This window comes from Hirundo rustica, chromosome 3 (assembly GCF_015227805.2).
Source record: "Hirundo rustica isolate bHirRus1 chromosome 3, bHirRus1.pri.v3, whole genome shotgun sequence".
Classification (NCBI taxonomy): Eukaryota; Metazoa; Chordata; class Aves; order Passeriformes; family Hirundinidae; genus Hirundo; species Hirundo rustica.
The window spans coordinates 66371600-66394289 of record NC_053452.1 but is presented as its reverse complement, the minus strand read 5'-3'; the positions used below and the strand labels follow the sequence as shown (position 1 = coordinate 66394289).

General features: G+C 40.5%; 1 protein-coding gene across 1 annotated transcript in view; it reads left to right on the top strand.

Annotated features, from left to right (window-relative positions):
* The window catches only part of SLC35F1 (solute carrier family 35 member F1), a 243100-nt gene that overhangs the window by 198636 nt on the left and 21774 nt on the right, over positions 1-22690 (top strand). Inside the window, exons 4-7 of the mRNA XM_040060287.2 lie at positions 4535-4694; positions 9957-10113; positions 17244-17296; positions 21808-21962. Coding sequence (XP_039916221.1) covers positions 4535-4694; positions 9957-10113; positions 17244-17296; positions 21808-21962 — 525 coding nt within the window. The remainder of the gene's footprint in view (positions 1-4534; positions 4695-9956; positions 10114-17243; positions 17297-21807; positions 21963-22690) is intronic.

The window sequence follows — 22690 nt, the reverse complement described above, 5'->3', positions numbered from 1 at the left end:
TTTTCTTAATAGCTGAAATAATTAATAACAAACAAATAAAGAGGCAAAACCCCCCATCAATAAAAAAGCTCTGTTGCAGATGAGGTAATCCTCAATCTCACATCTTTTGTCTGTGGACTACATGTGCATTTTTTCTTCTACTAGACAGGTTTATCTTAAAAAAAAAAAAAAAAAAAAAAAAAAAAAAAAAAAAGGTGAATTTAGTCCTGGAAAACTGGAAAAGAGAAATTTAAAGCAATATCTGAAAAAAAGGTAATATTTTCTAGGTTATCTTACTGGTTACACTGTTGTAACCTAATTTATTTCTGTCTACCTCATTGTTTAATTAAAGGTATAAACTGAGCACAATTTAAGAACTATATCATGTCAGTGAACATTACCTACATTTCATGTTTGTATCTGTTGATGCTGCAGCATTCCGAATAACAATTTGTGAATTAGGCTTTGGACTGCCAGCCCAAGGAGACATTTTCTAGCTGTTATCAGCATTGTTTATTTGTGAAAGATTCTGTTCACACGTCCTTTCATGTTACTGCTTAAAAGATACCCATTCACATACTTGGAAGCACAGGTATGTTTAAATATTTATGGAATGAGAGGAATTTTTAAAATCTTCCTCTAGGAGACTGTTAGTGGGAATTTTCTTGTACAAGTACACATGGAGCAGGTACAAGCAATTTTTAAACTCATGGAACAATTTAGACTCCTAGAACAGCCCACCTTAGGTGAACCCTCCAAACTGGTTCAGCCTTTTGTGGGAAAGGGAGTCTAGATGAGATTATTTAGCACCATGCCCGGTTACATCTTGAAAATCTCTGGTGACCCTACCATGTCTCTGTGGAGTTTGTTCCCACTGTGAAAAAAAAAAAACTTTCTTTCTTTCTCTCTTTTCTTTCTTTCTTTCCTTTTCTTATCTTTCTTCTTCGTCTTTCTTCTTTCTTTATTGGGGAGTGGGCTTTCTTTTTGCTGTATTTCATTTCGTGCGTTTGTTCGTTTGTTTCCTTACGGATTAGGTTATTCAGGACTTCCAGTCTCAGCTTAATTCCACTTTCACTTTTCTCCCTTTCTTTCTCCCTTTCTCCCTTTCTTTCTCCCTTTCTTTCCCCCTTTCTTTCTCCCTTTCTCTCTCCCTTTCCCAGTGTGACTTGTGTTCCTTGCCCTTTATCTTCCCTCTACTCCACTCTGATGAGGCACCACCTGGAATACTGCATCCAGCTCTGGGGTCCTCACCACAGGAAGTCCATAGAATTTTTGAAGCAAGTCCAGAGGAGGCCATAAAGATGATTAGAGGGGTTAAACAACTCTCCTCTGAGAAAGGGCTGAGAAAATTTGGATTGCTCAGAGTAGAGAAGAGAAAACTCTGGGGTGACCTTGTAGCAGCATTTCAGTGCCTAAAAAGGTCAACAGGAGAGCTGGAGAGGGACTTTTCATAAGGGGATGTAGTGACAGGACAAGGGGTAAGGGCTTTAAACTGGAGGAGTGCAGGATTAGATTAGACAGTAGGAAGAAATTGTTCCCTGTGAGGTTGTCCAGAGAAGCTGTGGATGCTCCATTCCTGGAAGTGTTCCAGGCCAGGTTGGGTGGTTAATTGAACAACCTGGTCTAGTGGAAGTTGTTCCTGCCCATGGCAGGGGTCTTGTAACTGGGTCATCTTCAAGGTCCCTTCCAATCCAGATCGTTCTATAATTTTATGATTCTATGATTCTCCGTGTGATTTCTGTTAAAAAAGAGCCTCTGTCTTCTTTGTAGGCACACATTAAGTGATGGAAAACTGTGGTGAGGTCAGAAAATGGTGAGTTAAATTCACCTGTTCAATGTGACAGAGGCATCCAAACCTTCAGGGATAGCTGCAAGCGGGGTGAGAAGTGCCTGCCTCCTTGCTGTTTGGAACCGCCTTCGGCAGAGGTGGTGGGTGTCGCGTGTGCCAGTGCAGCTGCTGAAGGACAGACATCCAGCAAGTTGCAGGCATCATGATGGAGTGTGGAGTGAGACAGGAGCTGTTGAGCTGTGCCCACATCACATAGGTTACACCGAAGAGTACCCTTCCCTCAGATGCCCAGGATTTAATGCGTGGGCTCGGTACTCCTGCCACCAGCCATCCCTGGCTCAGGAGATGGCTGCTCCCAGCAGCACGGCTCCTGGAGTTGTTCCTGTGGATGTGGTGTGTTGCATGTGTGTGCCTTTGCCCAGCCCACTGCCAAGTGTGAGCTGGGGACACACTGGGGGTGCTACGGGCTCTGCAGGGGCAGGGCAGAGGCCTCGTGCAGGCAAAGAAGCTTGTTCCAGTTCTTTCAGACTTTGTCCTTTTTGTGTTCTGTCAGTGAAGAATGGAGTTTTGAGGGCTGCTGCAGAAAGTTTTCACTGTAAAGAGGCCTGACTGTGGCTAGTCTCTCTCTCGGAGCCCCGGCTCCGTTTTTGCCTTGGCTAGCTTGAGAGACAAACCACAGCTGGAAGGATTTTTCCTCAGGGCCCTAAAGAGCCCAGAGTGGCTGTGAACCTTTTCCTTTAGAGAGAGCAGGTCCCTGTCGATGGCAAAGGAAGGTCTGCACTTAATCCAGGGGAAATCAGGGCTTTATTCAGTCTTTCTCCTGTGGCCCTGCCCCAGCCTGGGTCAGAAGCCCGGTCCCTCTCCCCCAGCCAAGATGGATTTACACGTGCTTTTCTGCCTTATATCCAGGGGAAGGGGCTAAATGCAGGGACAAGCACCCGATCAGGGATAAGGTGGGAGTGGAACAGAGTTGGATTACATTCCAGCGTGGGAGAATGGGTGGGGAAAAGGGTCAGGGACAAACCTCGGGATGATACATTTTCCAGGGGAACAGGGAGTACAGAAGAAACCATTACAAAACCCAGTATAAAAATGAAATACAATATAAACCCAAATAATACACAGCAACGCCTGACCATGACTTTTAGATGATTAGCTCTCACTTTAAATGCAGAAATTGCTTTTAGCATCGACCGTTCTCATTTGTAATTTCCCTCATCTGTTGTGCAGCTCTTTGGGACTGTTTGAGCCTGCCAAGAGCAGCATGATCCCACTGATAAAGTGGTTTTCCTCTGAAGTCTTTTGCCTCTCACTGTCTGGGAAATATTTGCAGTGGATAGGTTTTCACTGCACACTTCTGTTTTTCAAAGGAAGTTTCAGTGAAATTATTCTCAGTCCAAAAACTGGGTTTTGTATTTTTACTGATCCCACAAATATAATGTTTATTACGTATGTATCTCACGTGCAAAAAAATAGTTTTCTAAGCAGTAGAATTCATGGAATAATACAAAAGTCTGTCTTTCTTCAAATAACACATGGATGGACAAATAAGTTAAAATGGGTTTGATCTTTATTGGATAACTGTGTCCTTAGTGCTAAATCACACTGAGAAAGCAAGTAACGTGTGATGGGTTCAAAGGGACAAAAAATAAAACAACATCATCAAAAATAAAGGTAACAATATGTGGATTTTTTTTCCCCAGAATTGTGGACATGGCTGATGGTTCTCCTTCTTTAGTTGTTCCAGATGTTTTCATTAGGAAGAACATGTATGTCATATAGCTTTGGTGCATGCTCTATCAATTGGCATTGTAGTAGTGTACCCTGCACAATTGTTAAATCCCATCATTAGTCCACAGAACTGCAACTCTTCATTACCTGTATCCTTTTAGGAAATGGGATTAAAGTCAAGTTTCTTTGGGTGTTTCTTGCACAGGATTTTTGTTTCCTGGTGACATGCAGTTAGTTTAGTTTCTAAAATATATTTTAATTTGAAAATCTGAAGGTCCTCTCACAAACATTTGGCGCATTTCTTTTTTTATCACATCTCTGGGCCTATTGCTTGATGTCTGAAAAAAACCAAACAGTTAAAAATTGTGTTTCATAGCATTTCTTTGAGAAAGCTCTTTCCAAGGGTATATTGGCAAGAAGACTGAGTTTCTTGCACTGCACGCAAGATGGGGGTTTGGGTGGGTTTTTTTTCCTTTTTATTCTTCAGAGGCATATGGGACTCTATTTTCACTGAGATAACAGTCACCACAGGGGCCAGATTTTTCATAAGCATTCTGCATGCAGAAAACCCCTGATTTATATGGACAGATTTAATAAATCTGGTCAAATTGTGTGTTATGAACATTCCTAATATCTTGACCTGAAATGACTGAATTAAAGCATATGTCTAGACTGCAGGAAAGCCACCTTCAGTCCTTGTCTATTAATCACCAGAGGTGAGGACCAGATGGAGTGGTGTGACTCTCTTTTGGCCCTGGTTTTCTTCCCATGGCTTTGAAATATGCGGTTGAATCCAAGAGCAGTGCGTTTGAGTGTTACCGTTGTGCAACAGCTCTCCTGAATTCGTGGAACTGTCATGGACAGTCTTACCCTGTGTCTGATGTATGAAGAGCCACTTGAATACACTTTCTCTTGGCAGAAAGTGCTATCACAAACTAAATAACCCTGATTCCCTCTACTGGAATCTGTCCTAGTGTTTAGGGCAAAGTATTTGCAGGTTGATATGTTCTTGATTTTTCTTCTCTTTTTTGACAGCTCCTAGACTGTTTTGTCATCCCAGTGGTGATACTCCTCTCCTGGTTCTTCTTACTAGTACGATACAAGGCAGTACATTTCATTGGGATTGTGGTCTGCATTCTGGGCATGGGCTGCATGGCAGGAGCAGATGTCCTCGTTGGGAGACAGCAAGGAGCAGGTAAGTAAGGATAAATGGGTTGTATGGCCAAGTTCTGTTCAGAGGTGCCATTGACCAGCATGTGTCAGACTGAGGCCAAAAAAGGCGGAAATCTGGCAAGAAACTCTGTACCTTCATGGATCCAAAGCACACATTCAGAGTCATCTCTTTCTAAGAAGGGCAAAAAGGGGTCAGCGCTTCTAGCAGTGCTACAAACAGGTTTCTTGGGCCCTGTGTCTTACAACACAAGTAACCCTCTGCAAGCTGGAGGGACAAGTTAAATATTTGTAGTTTCGTTCTCTTTTAGCTTAACTGTTGGACTGCAAACCTCAGTAGCTTCCTTTCTAAATTGGCTACATTTCTGAGTCATAAGCACCTCTCACATCCACTGTGTGCTCTTACTTTGCTTGTTTTTCTACAGAGGTGGGGTCACTTGGTAGATGCTAAGACACCGAACCTATATACTACCAGTTGGGTTTTGCACACAGTCTCGTACTAAAGCTTTGGGACTTGACTGTAATGTTTTTGAAAAGAACCTCCTTGTGTATAAAATGTTCTTTTTTTAAGCATGGCATCATATGAATAATGTGTGTGTATCTATTAATGCAGACTAGACAAAGTTAGATTTTATCGATCAACTTCCCCTGTCACATTGATTTTTCTAGTGCCAAGCCAAATGATGTGGGAAGGCTGGAAATTCTTTTCAAAGATTGTCAATTAGGCACAGTTTTCATTCTTAATTAAAAGCACTGAATTGTGAGCAGAGCATAATACACTGGGATTTAAAATTCTTGACTCAGCTTTCTGAATACAAATGCAAGTGCTGTAAAAACTGCATTTGCCAGAATGCTACTAAATTAAACAATGGAGTTTGTGACAGTGCTCACCATATCTCCCTGCCCCCTTTTATCTCTGTCCTTAATTCTGAAAGGAGACTTTTAGTTACTGGTTTCCTCCAGTAGTAGCCTTTCCCCAGCTAAAAAAGAAATAAAATACTCTGTACTAAGTAATCAGCCAGCCAAAGCTGTATTGGGAACGGCCGATTTCAGAGGAATTGAGTTTCAAACCAGGGTTCCAGAAGAAACATCCTGTGTCCCAGCAGTCTAGAGAGTAACATTCTTGAGCGGGTGAGCTGTGGATCAGCAGGAGCATGTGGGGCAGTGGAAGCAGACAGGGAACAGATTGAAGAACACTGACACTTTGCCATCCAACTGCAGTAATTAGATGTTATTTGCCATGTTCATTATTAAAGTATGGGTATAAGTAAATTTGTGCAGAAAAATCTGTTAACATGCATTATTGCCTTTTAATTTGGACCTACAAGTGAAAAATTGTGTCCATGCTTATTGCTATGCAGAGAGACTGCAGTGTTTTAACTTGTTTTAGTGGCATAATGTTGTTATTAATGATGCTGTCTTTAACAGAGTAAAATAGATCCCCTAGTGTAATGTCTTTGAAAGGCTAAAGCTACACATTAAAATGTAAAAATAATTAAAAAAATAATGGCAGGAAAAAAAAGGAAATTATTGAAACTCTTCATTTAGAGGTTGTGCACCATTTATAGAATGTTTCCTAGGACTGGACAAACTAAAGTAAGGAAGACACCAAAAGAAATGATGCTTCGTTAGTCCCCAGTAAATGTCTGTTTATCTTATATTTTAGGGGACAAGAACTACTGATACCTGTGTTCCCCTGTTGATCACACTGCTTAGTGTATTAGAAGAGCCATAAGGCTCTGCTAGGTACCCACAGCATAAGGCAATTTAGCCTGCCAACTCTTACAGTAAGGAAATGTGAATTTAAAATGTGTCACTGAGAGATTAATAGGTATTTTCCAAAATATCTGCAGGAATTAGGTGTAATGTGCACACATGCTTTCAATTTTCACTTGTATCCTTACTGATACTTTGCACATTACTCAGTGGGAAAACAATTACTATTCATTATTTAGAGCTCTATCATCTTACATGCCAAGTGTACCTGAAAATAACATTATTCTGAACTAATACCCATGAATTACTTTCATACTTCTGCTCCTACCATACACAAGGGTCTAAGCCACACAGGTCTAAGTGTTTCATCCAGGTTTTTCGAAGCAGTTCATAGCTTTAACTTGCAACAGTCTCTGAAAACCAGTCACATCAATCCTGCAAATACATATATCAGTGTTCAATTTAAAATGGGACACATTGAGAGTGATTTTTAGGTATCATGTTCTTCAGTAATTACAATCAAAAACGAAGAGAAATGTGTCTTTAATGGCAAGGGCTAGGGTGAAAAAGTGACAAAGAGGCCTATTGGGAGTGTAAAAATAATGTGTTTCAGAACACAATTCACATTTAAAAGATTTGTGTTACACTATAATGCTATAACTAGTTCCCAAAACACTAACTCCACTCTGGACCATATGACTTCTCCACAGAATATTAAATATGGTAATAATCATTAATGTAAAGCTTGTTTTGCCAGGTTATTCCTTGTGTGTCTTCTGAAGAATGACCTACACCATTAAATTGGTCAACTATAAGTTTATTATCCTAAAAGTCTTTAGAATCCCTCTAGTTAGTTGACACGTTTCCTTCGCAATGAAACCAGTAGTTGCATGTGGATATTGCATCCATGAAAATAGGTCTATATGGATATGTCAGTCTTGGGGAAAAATTCCAAAGTCTCAGTCTCCCAAGGAAGCAAAGATAAGGCATTTGACAGCCAGAATAGTAATTGCTAAGAAAGAAAGCAGAAAAAAAATAATTTACAACACTTTCTACACCAGTACATAAAGTAATGATGCACTAACTCCTTGGGTACCATGTATTACTCTAGTCACTACATCACAAAAAGAAGTCATCAGAAAATAAGCCTGTATAAGCTATTGAGAAAGGTGAGAAAGCTGTTCAAGGGCATAAAATGGAATCAGATGAAGAGACTGTAGCCAGACTATTCCATCTCTCAGAAAAGACAAGAAAGAGACAGATATTGTAAAGGTATATGAAGTATTCAGTGATATGGAGAGGATCAATACAAAGTGATTTTTAAATATTTCTCAGAAAATTATGGGATGACCAATATGATTTTGAAGTATCCAATGTAAGAATTAAAAGCATGAAGTACTTCTTAATAGTAGGCCAAAAATACGTGGATTTTACACAAAGAGATGAACAATCCCTCAAATTATTAAATTTGATGGTCTAAGGCAACTTCTGTTTCAGAAAATGCCTAATCTACCGAGAACTGGCTGATAAAAGTCCCTCTGCACTTCCCTATTTGTTTATGCTCTCCTCAGTCACCCTGTGCTGCAGAGTACCAGAGGAGGTTCCTGTGTCAGAGTCTGGTGCTCTGGACAGATCTCATCTCCCTCTTCTGGGAAAACCCTGAAGGTTGAGGCTCACCCTCAGCATGAGAGCACTTTGGAAAGAGCTATCAGGGTGTGATGCTTGAGGCCATCCCATCTGTGTGAAAATGCTTGGCCTCTGAGCTGCTTTCATTTCACAGATGGAAAAGGATGATATTTTAGTCCCAGCAGAAGCTCTAAGGTCAAAAGCTTTTTCAGCAATACTTCCCTGAAGTGTCACTGAGGAGCTGCAATAAATACCAAATAAGTGAGCTCAGTGAGGAATCAATGGAGCCGCTATGAAATATGAAATGCATCAGGGCTATGGAGAAGTTTTGTAAAGTGCTGGTGGTTATTTTGAATTAAGAACATCAGCCATTACTGATTGTAAAAGAAAACTAAAATAAGGCAAAAAGTCAACAACAACAAAACAACCAAATTGTAAAAAGATAAATGGTCAAATACAAAAATGTTGCCAGTCAAGGAACATTTGGAACAGAAATTCAGTGAAAGGCTGGATGAGTATGCGAAAAATCTAGTGACATTTGCTAAATACACAGAAGGCACATCTAATCTGAGATGAAAAATGTTGGAAACTATGAGAGTATTACAGGGAATATTTTACACTTTACTCCATTCCTGTTGTTCTTAAACAAGTTATGCTTTTCTGGTGCTTATAGCCAGTGTTGTGGACAGGATTAATGAACCCTTGGTCTATCCTCTTATGACCATTTTTAATATCATAAATTTCTTGTCCATAAAAATTTCAGCACTGCAGTTTGGAATGATAACTGAAGACTTAAAAGAACTCCTTAAAGAAAAACGTTGAAAAGATAAATTTGAACCAATCAGAATGTTTGGTTTCCATTTTTATTTACTGCAGTGTATATTTTACAAATCAATTGAAGTAAAACTTTAAAAGGCAGGTAGAAAATAAACCATGGTATTTTAAAAGAAAACAAAGTTTCTTTTTTTAAAAAATACAGTTTAGTACTTCAGCATTTCTGCTGAAACTTTTCAAAGAAAAATCCATTATATCCAGCCTTTCAGAATATGGTTCTGCAGCAATATCTGACAGCTTTGTGAAGCTGTAGCTCTTGTAGAAATAATTTAACAAGCCATATGTGCAGAGGGAATTGCAGGCACCAGTTTGCAAAGCTAGGGCCTCAGTTTTCAAGCTGGAACTTGATCTGAATCAAATGTCACCGCAGCTTTCCCCAACACCCAATATTAAAATCTTCCAAGACTTAAAAAGATTTCAATCAGTCTTTGATAACAAAATGTTTTAGTAACTCTGTATACCTGGAGGTGTTGAAAATACATCTGGTTGTTCTTTGCATGCATTAGGTACTAGTATGTTAATTGAACCTCTTTTAAAAATCTGTCATTATCATCACCTTGTCTACACCCCATCCTTCCTCCTCCCTTTCTTGTCAAATAGCTCCATGTGAGAATGAGGTCAATATTAGGTTATAATTTCTTCACTCATTTCACAGGTACACAGAATTTTTCTGTTGTCCTCAGATCTAGTACTGAACGTGTTTTAGACTGGTTAAATTTCAAGATGAGATGCAAACTGCTCTATAGAGCTGAGTCACATTCTCTCTGCAATGGGAAAAAAAAAAAAAGAAAAGTGGCAACAATAAAGTAAAAAGGATCAGCCTCTGAAGACTGTCACTTGGATTCAATACCTTTTTTTTGCAAGTTTTACAGAATTTTTTGGCTTCTTTTTTCTACAGCAAGGAATATGCTCTCCCTTTGTCTCTGCTAGACTTGTCTGCTGTATTGAATAAAAACTGTTAAAATGACAGAACATTTGCATTCATTTTATTAACCCAGATAAGGGCTATGTAGTGACTGAGGAATGAAATCTGTACGGAAGAACATGCAATGGTTTTGGACAAGAGATGGTTATTTTGAGGCATTCTAATTTTTTTTCTATTTATCCCTAGGTGAAAATAAACTTATAGGGGACCTCTTAGTACTTGGTGGAGCAACACTATACGGGATCTCGAACGTCTGTGAGGAGTACATCGTCCGAAATCTGAGTCGAGTGGAATTCCTGGGCATGATCGGTCTCTTTGGCTCCTTCTTCAGTGGAATACAGCTGTAAGTGGGCAGCTTTGAGCCCACTAAGGCTCAAATAGGTGCAGCTGTGGCCTCCATTGAGATACACTAACCACTTCTTCGAAATTAGCCCTTTCCTGTGGAAAGCAGGAGTCCTCTAATCTTGGAATTTGCATAGGTTTTCATGTTTCAAATTAGTGATTTGAATAATAACACAAATTTTTACCCAAGTACTCTAATTCAAGGACCAGTGTAGTCACATGAAGAGGGAGAAGACACATCCCACCACCTTGCTGCTGGAAGACAAATGGATACTTCATGTATTAGTCTGAACTGTGAATAACAAAATCTGCAGCTTCTTCTGGTTCTGTTTTATACTTTTAAGAAGTTACTTTGATTTCTAAACACATCCAGTCAGAAGGTATTTTACTGGTTCGCTTGTTCTATGTAACTACATTATGATATGGTGGAAATCATGGAAAAGCCTTTAAGAAAACAGCCTTTTCACTTCAAAAATATTTAGCACATAGGAGATTGTTGCATGGATTTCAGGATCTACAGAATCTGGTCTATATCCGCATGTACTTAATGAGCATCTCAACTGCAAGCTTAATAGCTGGGAGATGGCTTCCAATGTTGCAGTACTGTGACTGATGTAAAAGTAGCCCTGCAAGATTGCTGCACTTCGTGCAGGTCTGTCACTGGTGCTTGTAACACAGAATGACTTTTGATTATTAGTTCAAAACCAGTTGCTTTTCTACAGATCTAAGCTACTCTGCTTTTAAGAACAGAGACTGATCGAAAAAAGCGCAGGCCATCAATTCCTACTTCAATAGTTCTATTTTTTTAGCTAGAAAACTTAAGGCATTTATTTGGGACCTGCACAAGTGTCTTAAAATTATTTATATTACCTAGCTGCCATACAAGAAGTTCCCTTTTAAAAAATATGGAATTTAAGAGCATGTAAATGTGCCTAGTATCTTTGGGTAAAGCATTTTTTAATATGTTTGTGATTAACTAGATACTAACATTCTGAGAACATCAAAGTAGTGCCCTTGTCTTGCTCTGTGTGTGTAAACTGTCATGTAAATGTCTCGTATTCCAGAATTCAGTCGTAGTGCTGTTACTCCCTCCTGACCCAAGCAGTTAGTCACAATTCAGGGTCTGTGAGCTGTTCTGCTGGTGAGAATCTGGTTTTGGAATAAGGCATCTTTGTATAGCGAAGACACAACTGGAATGAAACCATAAGAAACCATTTCTTTGCTGAAAGCCCTAAGGTTTTTGTATTCAACCCTTGGCCCTGTCCTGGTTTGGGACAAATTTGGGAGAAAACCCCTGTATAGGATCCCTCTAAGGAAGCAGACCCACGTGGCCCCTCCCTCCAACCGGTCTGGAAAAAAAACCAAAACCCTCTTTGGAGAAAAGTGGAAAAAACTATTTTACTAAACAAATGAAGTGCATACAAGTATAAAGAATGAATAGTATGAAACAATAAAACCTCTCCTTCTGAAGTGAGATGGCAAATTGAGAAAGTCCTTGCCGTGGGTGGAGCTCGGCTCTCTCTCTCTCAGTGCCTCTCCTCAGTCCCAGTCCCTCCGGCGCTGCTGGAAAATGCCGAGGTCCAGGCCCTGGTGGGCCGCAGGTGCAGCCCTCAGTGCTCCCCTGGGTTTTCAGTCCAGAGCAGGTTTAAACAGTTCCAAGAAAAAGGAAAAAAAAACAGTCCAGGGAAATTCTCTGCCCTAGCTAGCTGAAACGAACTAAAAGCAAAGAAAAAAACTCTGTCCTGCAGTCTCTCCAAGCCTCCGCCGAACACGCTGTCCGCAGAAGAATGTGGAGGAGTCAGGCAGTTTTCTCAAAACAAACTCCGCGCTTCTCCTTGCTCTTAGAACCAGTCTTAAAGGCACAGGACTCAATATACAGAACAAACAGAACAGACGATTGGGGATACAGGCATCATAAAGTTACCCTAGGACATTCCACCCCTTGTATCCCCATATTGTCAATTTACTAAAACTAATATGTATTCCAGCTCTACACACACATACATCTATATAAAAACAATATGCAATATACAGCTACATACAGTGGCAGTACCATTTAGCACACAGTGATAATCACACACGGTTCTCACCCAACAATCAAATCTCCCTGGGGTACACATCGTGTGGTTCCATCTTTCTGCATTACCCACCATGTGCAGCCTGGTCCCTGAGCAAAGACAATCCCACGGATGGGATCCTCTGTACTTGAAGCAGAATTGATCCAAACTGTCTTCCCTAACAAACCTCTTACATGTACTACTGGGACTTTCTCTCCATCTACTGTATGTAGGGACTCAGATTGGGCAGGGCCTGCTCTGTTGGTGGAACCTCGGGTGTTAACTAACCAGGTGGCCTTTGCTAGATGCTGCTCCCAGTTTTTGAATGATCCCCCACCCAGTGCTTTCAGGGTGGTTTTTAGCAGTCCATTATATCTTTCTATTTTCCCTGAAGCTGGTGCATGATAGGGGATATGGTACACCCACTCAATGCCATGTTCCCTAGCCCAGTTGTTGATGAGGCTGTTCTTGAAATGAGTTCCATTGTCTGACTCAATTCTCTCGGGGGTACCATGCCTCCAAAGAACTTGTTTTTCAAGGCCTAGAATGGTGTTACGGGCCGTAGCGTGAGGCACAGGGTAGGTCTCCAGCCATCCTGTGGTGGCCTCTACCATTGTGAGCACATAGCGCTTGCCTTGGCGGGTTTGGGGAAGGGTGATGTAGTCAATCTGCCAGGCCTCCCCATACTTATACTTGGACCATCGCCCGCCATACCATAGCGGCTTCACCCGCTTGGCCTGCTTGATGGCAGCACACGTCTCACAGTCATGGATAACCTGAGAAATACTGTCCATGGTTAGATCCACCCCTCGGTCTCGGGCCCACTTATAGGTGGCATCTCTGCCCTGATGGCCTGAGGCATCATGGGCCCATCGAGCTAGGAACAACTCTCCCTTGTGTTGCCAATCTAAGTCTATCTTTGACACCTCTATCTTGGCAGCCTGATCTACCTGCTCGTTGTTTTGGTGCTCCTCATTAGCCCGACTCTTGGGGACATGGGCATCTACATGACGGACTTTGACAGGTAGCTTCTCTACCCGAGTGGCAATGTCCTTCCACTCATCTGCAGCCCAGATTGGTTTTCCCCTACGCTGCCAGTTGGCCTTTTTCCACTTCTCCAGCCATCCCCACAGAGCATTGGCTACCATCCACGAATCAGTGTAGAGGTAGAGCTTTGGCCATTTCTCTCTTTCAGCAATGTCCAGGGCCAGTTGAACAGCTTTAAGCTCAGCGAGTTGGCTTGACCCACCTTCTCCTTCAGTGGCTTGTGCAACCTGTCTTGTGGGACTCCATTCTAAGAGACATTAGGAATTCAAGAAGCAACATGGCCACTGATTGTTTAATCCCCACCCAAAGGACAACCAAAAAATGCAGTTAATAATAATCAATACAAGTTTTTTCCACTCTCTCGTGCCCCACGTTGGGCGCCAGTTAGAAATATGTCCTGGTTTGGGACAAATTTGGGAGAAAACCCCTGTATAGGATCCCTCTAAGGAAGCAGACCCACGTGGCCCCTCCCTCCAACCGGTCTGGAAAAAAAACCAAAACCCTCTTTGGAGAAAAGTGGAAAAAACTATTTTACTAAACAAATGAAGTGCATACAAGTATAAAGAATGAATAGTATGAAACAATAAAACCTCTCCTTCTGAAGTAAGATGGCAAATTTAGAAAGTCCTTGCCGTGGGTGTAGTTTGGCTCTCTCTCAGTGCCTCTCCTCAGTCCCAGTCCCTCCGGCGCTGCTGGAAAATGCCGAGGTCCAGGCCCCGGTGGGCCGCAGGTGCAGCCCCCAGTGCTCCCCTGGGTTTTCAGTCCAGAGCAGGTTTAAACAGTTCCAAGAAAAAGGAAAAAAAAACAGTCCAGGGAAATTCTCTGCCCTACTAGCTGAAACGAACTAAAAGCAAAGAAAAAAACTCTGTCCTGCAGTCTCTCCAAGCCTCCGCCGAACACGCTGTCCGCAGAAGAATGTGGAGGAGTCAGGCAGTTTTCTCAAAACAAACTCCGCGCTTCTCCTTGCTCTTAGAACCAGTCTTAAAGGCACAGGACTCAATATACAGAACAAACAGAACAGACGATTGGGGATACAGGCATCATAAAGTTACCCTAGGACAGGCCCAAAAGTTCACTCCAGCAGGTTTTTCTCCACCAGCCTCTGCAGCTTTTTGCTGATGGGGCTTTCTGGGCACCTTCTGGAGACCCAGCCATGCTTAGTTCATGTGCCTTTTTCTTACCTTTACCTGTAAGGAATAGCAGAAGTCACAGGTATGTGTTCACAGAGATTCAATCGAACTAAATACAACAGTTACTTCAAAGAGAAGCCAGTTCCTCATGTTAAATTTTCAGGCTTTCTTTGAAAAACTACTGGCCACTTTGGTGCAGTAAAGGACCTTTAGATCCTCTTAACTGAAGGAGTCTTAGACGGTAACATAAAATAAACACACATAATGCCTGTTGTGCTGCAAAGGAGGAAGAGCTAAGGTATCAGGGGAAACAGTGAATTAATGAGTTGGCTGATTACCCAGACATGGTGGAAAGAGAAGCATATTGAATATGATTAAAGCAGGGAGGAAGAATAAGAGATTAGTTTACAAGAGTTAGGGATGTCACAATTACCCAGCAAATGGAGTTAAGGTTATCTGATGGAATCACATAATCATAACGTGGCCTATTTTCTAATGGCCCCCTGAATGTCATCTGGTTCAAGCTCCTACTCAAAGCTAGCTTCAAAGTTACATCAGGTTGCTTAGGAACTTGTTCAGTTGATTTCTTGGTATCTCCAAGAATGGAGCTGCCAGTCATGCTGGGCAACCTGTTGCAGTGTTTCACAATTTTTTTCCTCTTGATATTTAATCAGTTTACCACATTGCAACTTACATCCAGTTTCATTCGTCCTTTTGTTGTGCACTTCCAAGAAAAGTATGACTATCTTGTCTGAAACTACCCACTGCATAGTTAAGATGGAAAATCTATTGTTTTGTCCTTTCCCCCACCTTAGCCTTCTGTTCTTCACACTAAGCAAGCCCTGCTGTTTCAGCATCTCCTCTTAGATCCTGTCCTCAACCTGCCTGACCACTGTGATGGAGTTCCACTGTACTCCCTTCAATTTATTATTGTCTCTCCTGTTCTGGACAGCCCACAACTGGATACAGTACTTTAGCTGCTGTCTCACAAATCACATCCTTCAACTGTCTGGCCAGACTTTTATTAATACAGCTCAGGATGCTGTTGCCCTCCTCTGCTCCAGGGACACATTGCTGACTTTGGTTCAGTTTGATGTCTACTAGGACTCTAAGGTTTACTGCTGGTAAACAACTTTCTATCCAGTCAGCTCCCAGCCTGTACATAGTGTCACTCTACCCCAGGTGCAGGAGATAATGCTTGTTTTTCTTGAATTAATGAGGTTTCTTCTCACCCTTTTCTTTAGACATCATTGTAGATAGTCCACCCATCTAGCCTATACCTCTTGAGCCTCTAAAGATCTTTAAGGAAGTCATGTTGGAAACCTTGCTAAAGTAGCAGTGGGTTACACCACATCCCCTCATCCATTCCCTCTCCTTTATTTACGGATCCAGTCACCTCATCATAGAAGGCAGTCAGTTGGATCAGGTTTGCTCTTGAGGGCACTGTGCCGGCATCGTCTTCTTCATTTCCTGCAACTGACTTCTGGGTAGATTTATTCCATAATCTTACCAAAGGTTGGCATAAGGCTGGCCAGGCTATACTTTTTGTTCTGTGTTAAACTGAATGTTGCATTTGTCTCTTTTCAGTCATCGGGGACCTCCTCCAAGTACCACAACCTTTCAAAATCATTGTGATTCCAATTCTTCAGTGCCTCTGGCATCACTAAATGGCCACTTCTGGCAAAGTTTCTCTCACCCCTCTTTGTTTCACAGATCATAAGGAATCACAAGCCATAGCATATTGTGTTATACATCTGTTGTATTGACTAAGCAATAATGTGAACACAATGTTCCTACATTTAAATGACGTGAACATTTTTTGCCAGACCAAGAGACATTGCAGTTTGTTTTCATTATATTCTTCAGGAATTACTGATAAAAAAGACATATACCTTATGCATGCAAAGACACTTATAATTTAGTTATTTTGCAGAGAATATACTCTTATTATTCTGTACCCAGTATTAGATTTGCCTCACATCAGCAGCAAGCAAATTAGAATTTTCAGGATGCAACTCTTTAGACTAGATTAATCTGGAAGGTGCTGAACTCCTGCAGTTTTAGTATTAGACTTGGTCTTCCCCATGCCACCTTTTCTGCTAGGTACTTTGTTTTTCAATCTGCATAATTCCATGTTTTATATATTTTTAAAAGTGTGTCCAGACCAGCATGCAGAGTTCTGCACAGCAGGATTTATCTGGAAATTACACAGATAAGGAAAGCAGTTACCTGGGTGAAGACCTAGCTTGGGAGATATCTCCACGGGTCTATTTGCCTGGATTGGGATGAACTGACTTGTTGCCACCTTAGAATTTTATGGATGTGTGACTTTGATGTTAATGTACAGTTCAAGATTTACAAGATACTGACAGTGGACTTTTGCAGGTTTGCCCATCCTTTGCTTATTATCCTGACTTTCACTGCTGTGACTATTTGGTTTCTCTCAGTGTGTAAAAAAAATCACAGTATGCTTCCCCAAACCAGCCTGTGATATCTATTTATTTTACACTGCAGAGCCACTCTGAAGTGTGAATAACTCAGATACATTATTAATAATTAACATTCAAAAGCTTTCTGTATATTAAGTCAGAAAAGTACAAGAGGATTGAACATTTAGGGGGATGGACATGTAGAGCAGGTATATAGAAAGCTGGAAATAAACCAGGGGAGATTGTATGCTATCACTTCTGATTACTGCCCTGAAGATCTTTCAAATACAAAGGCACAGGGATAATGCCAGAGTAAATTAGCAAACTCTTGATTGCATTTGGTTCCTACAGAGGTTTTTTTTGTTATAAGGTTATTTATGTTGCTTTGTCCAGCATTTGAATTGAATGAGTGGAAGTAATTTAACTTCTGTTCTTTTCCATGAAATTTTGCCTTCTCTTCTCTTCTAGTGCAATCATGGAACACAAAGAGCTGTTGAAAGTCCCCTGGGATTGGCAAATAGGTAAGAACACACTTTACCTCATTGAAGATGGTTGCTGAAGGAGGCATGGAGGTAGATGTTGTTTGGGGAAGTGGGCACAGAGTTTCAGGGGAGCCAATGCTTGTGACTTTTCCACTGGTTCCTACCAAAGGTTGAGCAACATGCCTCATAACTGTTCTTAAATGAGCTGTCCTCCATCACTGTGTTAAGCCTTCCTTACACGATTGGGTTAAGGTAATCTTTCATTAGGTATAAGATAATCATTCAGACAGCCATGAAGTAAAACAATAATGGGGTTCCAGTTCTAAGATTCAATGTGCCACTGGGGCAATAAATGAGGTAATCATTAAGAGCCAAACCTTTTCAATGCAAGCCAAAGAAAGAAAATGTAACCTAACAAAATAACCTAAAGAAGTACTTGCTGTGCATATTATAGCCTCATAAATTCACTTCCAGGGGGAGCATTTCTCTGTGGAAGTGTTTAATTGCTTTCCAAATAGTCTTGGTGGAATATAGCAGATGCGTCCTTTAGACTAGTTTTGGGAGCATCGTGACCAATGAAGCTGTCAGCGTGTTCTGCCAAGCAGGGGATTGCATTTTCCCATTTCAGTTTGGAAGATGAGTTTATGACTCCCTTCTAATTAGTCCAATGAAATATTTGTTTTAAAAGCAAATTGGTATTTAGGGGAGTCCCTATAATCACTCTTCCACTATTTATGACAGTAGAAGAAATAAAAGAATACAGCAGCATAGAGCTGATTGACTGCAGAGGATTCAATGGCAATCCATTGACAATAGCTCTTTACCTAGTTTCAGACTGAACATCAAAATGACAACTCAGAATTGTGCAAGAACAACTGACTATGTGGGGAATCCCTGAGAGGAGGGGATACAAATTGTGGAATACAGTTGGTTTCTTTAAACTTGGTTCTCAATTTCCTTTCATCATCCTAAACCTTGATAAATACAGCATATTTTTCACAAAACATTGCACCTAGAAATCTTGGAAATTTGAGCTGTAAAACTAAGTGACAAATCAATTTAAAGCATCCATGGAGAAACACACTCAACTGTGTACTATGAGTGTATTGGTCTTCTTTAATCTGAGATAATTAGCATAATTACATCAGTGTTTGTTTATATTTCATGAGAAGGAGTTAGGGACAAAATTAATCTTGTACTGATGGAACTTTCAGTGGTCATAGCGAATTAATCTACTATCCATGTAAATGTCGTATATACTTCCAAGAGATTTCTGTTCAAACTTAGTATCAGTGAAATGTGCTATTAAAATAAGGCCTTACTTCACCTGTGATGCTGCCAAAATGTCCCTGAAAGTTGATTAATAATTCTGAAGAGACCTTATGCTTCACAAAGCTGAGATCATCTTAGCAAAAGCATCATAGATATGTACTTGCTTTGTTAGAGCAATAATTGAAATCTGGTTTAGCTGGACGTGGATTAAATGGTGACAGTTCTGTAGTTCCTGGCTTCCACTGCACCTGGTGTACTTTCCAGTGCATTGGCAGTGATACAAGATTGTCAAAAGGTGATTGACAAATCTGTGTCAGGGAGTTCACAGCCTTGTCCGGAGTAGTTATCTACCGCGACAGACTCAGACCTGCCGTCCAGCAGTGTTAAATCATCAGCCTTCCGAATGGTGGTGATAAAGTCACAGCAGGCAACCTAATAAATAACTCCAGGTGGCCTGTTGCCATCTGCCATAATTGTGCTTTTAAGATCAAATGAGCTACCTTTTAACTGATGCAAATGATTTTTGAATAAAAAGATCTAAAGCCAATCTGTTATGTCTATCATGTTTAAAACAGGCTGTGGGCTCCTGGTGTTAATTTTGGAAATTACCCTGATACATATCATCTTCACACTTAGTGTGAATCAGTGTAGCTCTCTTTGAATCCTTGAAGGTTCAAGCATTAATACTTGCTGACAACCAGGCTGAAAGGAGGATGATTTTACAGTTTTGACTGAGTGCTTTCATATGAGACCATGACAAGTTTTATAGCAATAGATGAAATAGTAACAAATAAGCTCACATCAGTTTTATTTAAGAGAAAACCAGTTTGTAGCTCCAAGGAAGTGCCCTTTGTTACCAGGGGTTTGAATATTTCTGAATGGTCTTTGTTCCAAGGCAGGATGGAAGATCATAACTGATTCCATTTCATGCCAATTCAACATTTCCTTTTGGAGTAAATGCACAAAGGCAGCATTCGTGCATCATTGCACCATGCAACATTCAACCTCCTTGCTCAGGAACAAGACCAGAAGTTCTCAACTCATATTGGTCTTGGTCATACTTGAGCTATTGTAGACAAATCCTGTCCATTTGTGTGAAGACCCCAAATGTAAAGAGAAATACTGAGGGACAGGGGCTCATTCAGCCTGTGGAAGTTACCTACAAGGAGCTTATCAAAAGGACAGAGCCGAGGTCTTCACAGAAGTGCATGGCAGGAGGATGAGAGACAACAGACAGAGGCTCAAATGACAGATTCAGACTGAATAAAAGGAAAATCTTCACACTGAGGACAGGCAGGCAGCAGAGCAGGTTGCCCAGAGAGATTCTGGAGTCTGCAGGGACTGCAGCACTAGTGTTGATTCCCAAGGCTGCTCTTTGCACTGCATGGATATCTAAAGGGCCTGAGGGTTCAAGCTGTTGACTTAAAACACATTTTCAGTCTCAAAATCAGCCCTCTAAGAAGCAATATCTGAAAATCATATTATGTTAATTTCACTTGTTTATTGTCACCACTAAATGCCACCCAGCTGGTAGATACTGCTTGTATTTTTAAGCTGTAAATTAAATGCCACTTTATATTCACCTCTGCTAGGACAGCTACAGCTTAAGCAATTTTCCACAGGAACTGGAATGTCCTTTGGAAAAGCAGCCTGTGAAGCTGGCTGTCAAATAATGTGAACACCAAGGCAATACCATAAAATTATACTGTAAGTTGAGTGCATAAACCAGAAAAGCTGTGTTAAATCCAGACAACCAGAGGCTCGGTCGACCAGCTGGTGATTTGTAGACTGTACTTTGACAATGCTGACTTCTGATCCAGAATGGCTTTAGTGCCTGACCTATTCTTTTTAAGTCTTGAAGAATACCCGGCTTCATGCTCCTGTATGCAAAACAATTCCCCATTGACCAAAACTACACTCCATATGGCACAATTATTTGCCTGCTAGAGAAGAGTTGCAGAGTTTAAATAAAGCAGCTTTCAAGCACTGCCTAAAACTCAGTTCTGTTACTGGTATACAATGCACACCTTATAAATTTTCTGCCAATGAGTAAAAGCAGTTTTTACCATGATTGTCCATATTCTGAATATAAATTCAAGCTCCTTATCATGCCATAACATGTATGGATGCCGATAGTTTGTGTCTGCTGTATTTGTTTCAGTTGAATGTACACTTCAGTTCATATGTTTCTAAAGGACTCAATCTGTCACAGCTGATTTTTTCCTTTACATAGCTTTTCTAAAGAATTTTTAACTAAATGGATCCACATGCAGATACATGGCCATTATATGGCTCTTTTTTTTTTTTTTTTTTTTTTTTTTTTTTTTTTTTTTAATCCTTTCTAATCCCTTTCAGGACCTTGGCAATCAGATTTCCTACAACTTTTAGTCAATAACATGTTCTGAAGAGCTGCCATGAGTCTAAATTTAGGCTCATGCACATATCAGCTGGGAATTCTGTAGCATACGGCAGCCTAAGAAATATCATTTGCATGAGAGCAGATGTGTAAAGTGTTTCCTGGTTTTTTAACTTCATATTGATTAATTTGCCTTGGGATTTATCAAGTAATAACTGAAGCCATGAATTCATTCCCAGTAAGTTATTTAGGTTTTTAAATTAATTTAGATTTTTACTGTAATGTGTTTTTATTATATTAGTGTCTAACAATCTAATTTGTGTGAGGCACTCTGTAAACATGCAGCAGGAAAGAGTTTTAGCTCACAAAAGTTTTATTAAGGAAGGCAGACAAAAAGGAGTAGAGGAACAGAGGTGCAAAACTGTGAAGTGGTTTGTCAGCTTTGATACAAAACAGGACGGGGATCTCTGGCACTTTAGTGCTGTCCACATGCATCCATTTGCTCATTAACTCCTCTGCAAATAATTTTGCATTCATATTTTGGGTCCATTCCCAGAAAATTCTGTGTGCTCCATCCAACTCAGCTGAACTCACTTGGTTTTGGGGATATTCACCTCCTGCAGAGACTGGGTTTGATGTGTTCAAATGCATCATGATGTCCAAATCTATGCTGGACATGAGGTAGTCACTGGTAGTATAAGACACCAATTTGAAACAACTCTGCTGTTATGGAGATTCCAAAGGACCTCATGTCCAGTGTTGATATGGTTTTCACTCTCTCTATATGTGTATATTATTAATTTGAATTTTTCTTTGAAAAAGCATTATTCTTTCTTTTCCTAAAAGCACAACCTTCTTCCTCCCGAGAAAGTAATTTCTGCAGGCTGTTAAGGTCACTTTGCTCCTTGTTTCTCTTCTGCAGGCTTGCTGTACGTTGGCTTTAGTGCCTGTATGTTTGGCCTCTACAGCTTTATGCCAGTGGTCATAAAGAAAACCAGTGCTACTGCCGTCAACCTCTCCCTGCTCACGGCTGACCTCTACAGCCTCTTCTGTGGATTATTCCTCTTCCACTACAAGGTATGTGGAAATGAGAGATGTGTTTGTGTAGCAGCAGTATGCCTGAAGAAATGGCAGTGCAGAATGAGGAAACAAAAGAAGCCTCCAAGCTTTGCTGGATCTGAACAGTAAAAGCGCAAGTTGATTTTTTTTTACGTCGGGCTTTCTACACTAAAACCAATTTTAATATATGATTTCTTGTTTTCTAAGAGGGCTCATTTGGTCTTTTTGTTAAAAGTTTTAAGATTTGAGTAGCTGTTCATCAGCCGCTTTATCATTAATTTCATCTTTCTTATCAAAGAAAGATCTTATCAACTGCTGTGAACAGATCTAAGGCGGCAGCATAACAGGAAGGACTCTTCCAAAATTCCCATGGATTTTATTTTATTTTATTTTATTTTATTTTATTTTATTTTTGAACAAGGGTTGTTTCATTCATACTGATTCTGAATTTAAAACTAAATTGTTCATAAATTACACCTTTCTCTTGGCTGTACCAGTTGCTTGCCTCTTATTGTAAATGCCAAAATATGCAGTATATCTGCGTTGAAGTTAAACTCTGACCTCCCAGGTCTCCTAATATTTAAAACACCATGTTGTACAGGACCTCATTTGAGCTCCTGTTACGAGAAATGGCACTTCATTATTCACAAGTATCCCCCCTCAGTGTCCATCCAGTGAAAATAAAATTGCAGTGCTGGAAGCAATTGTGTTCTACCATCATTTATTCATAGGAGGGAGGTTACTTG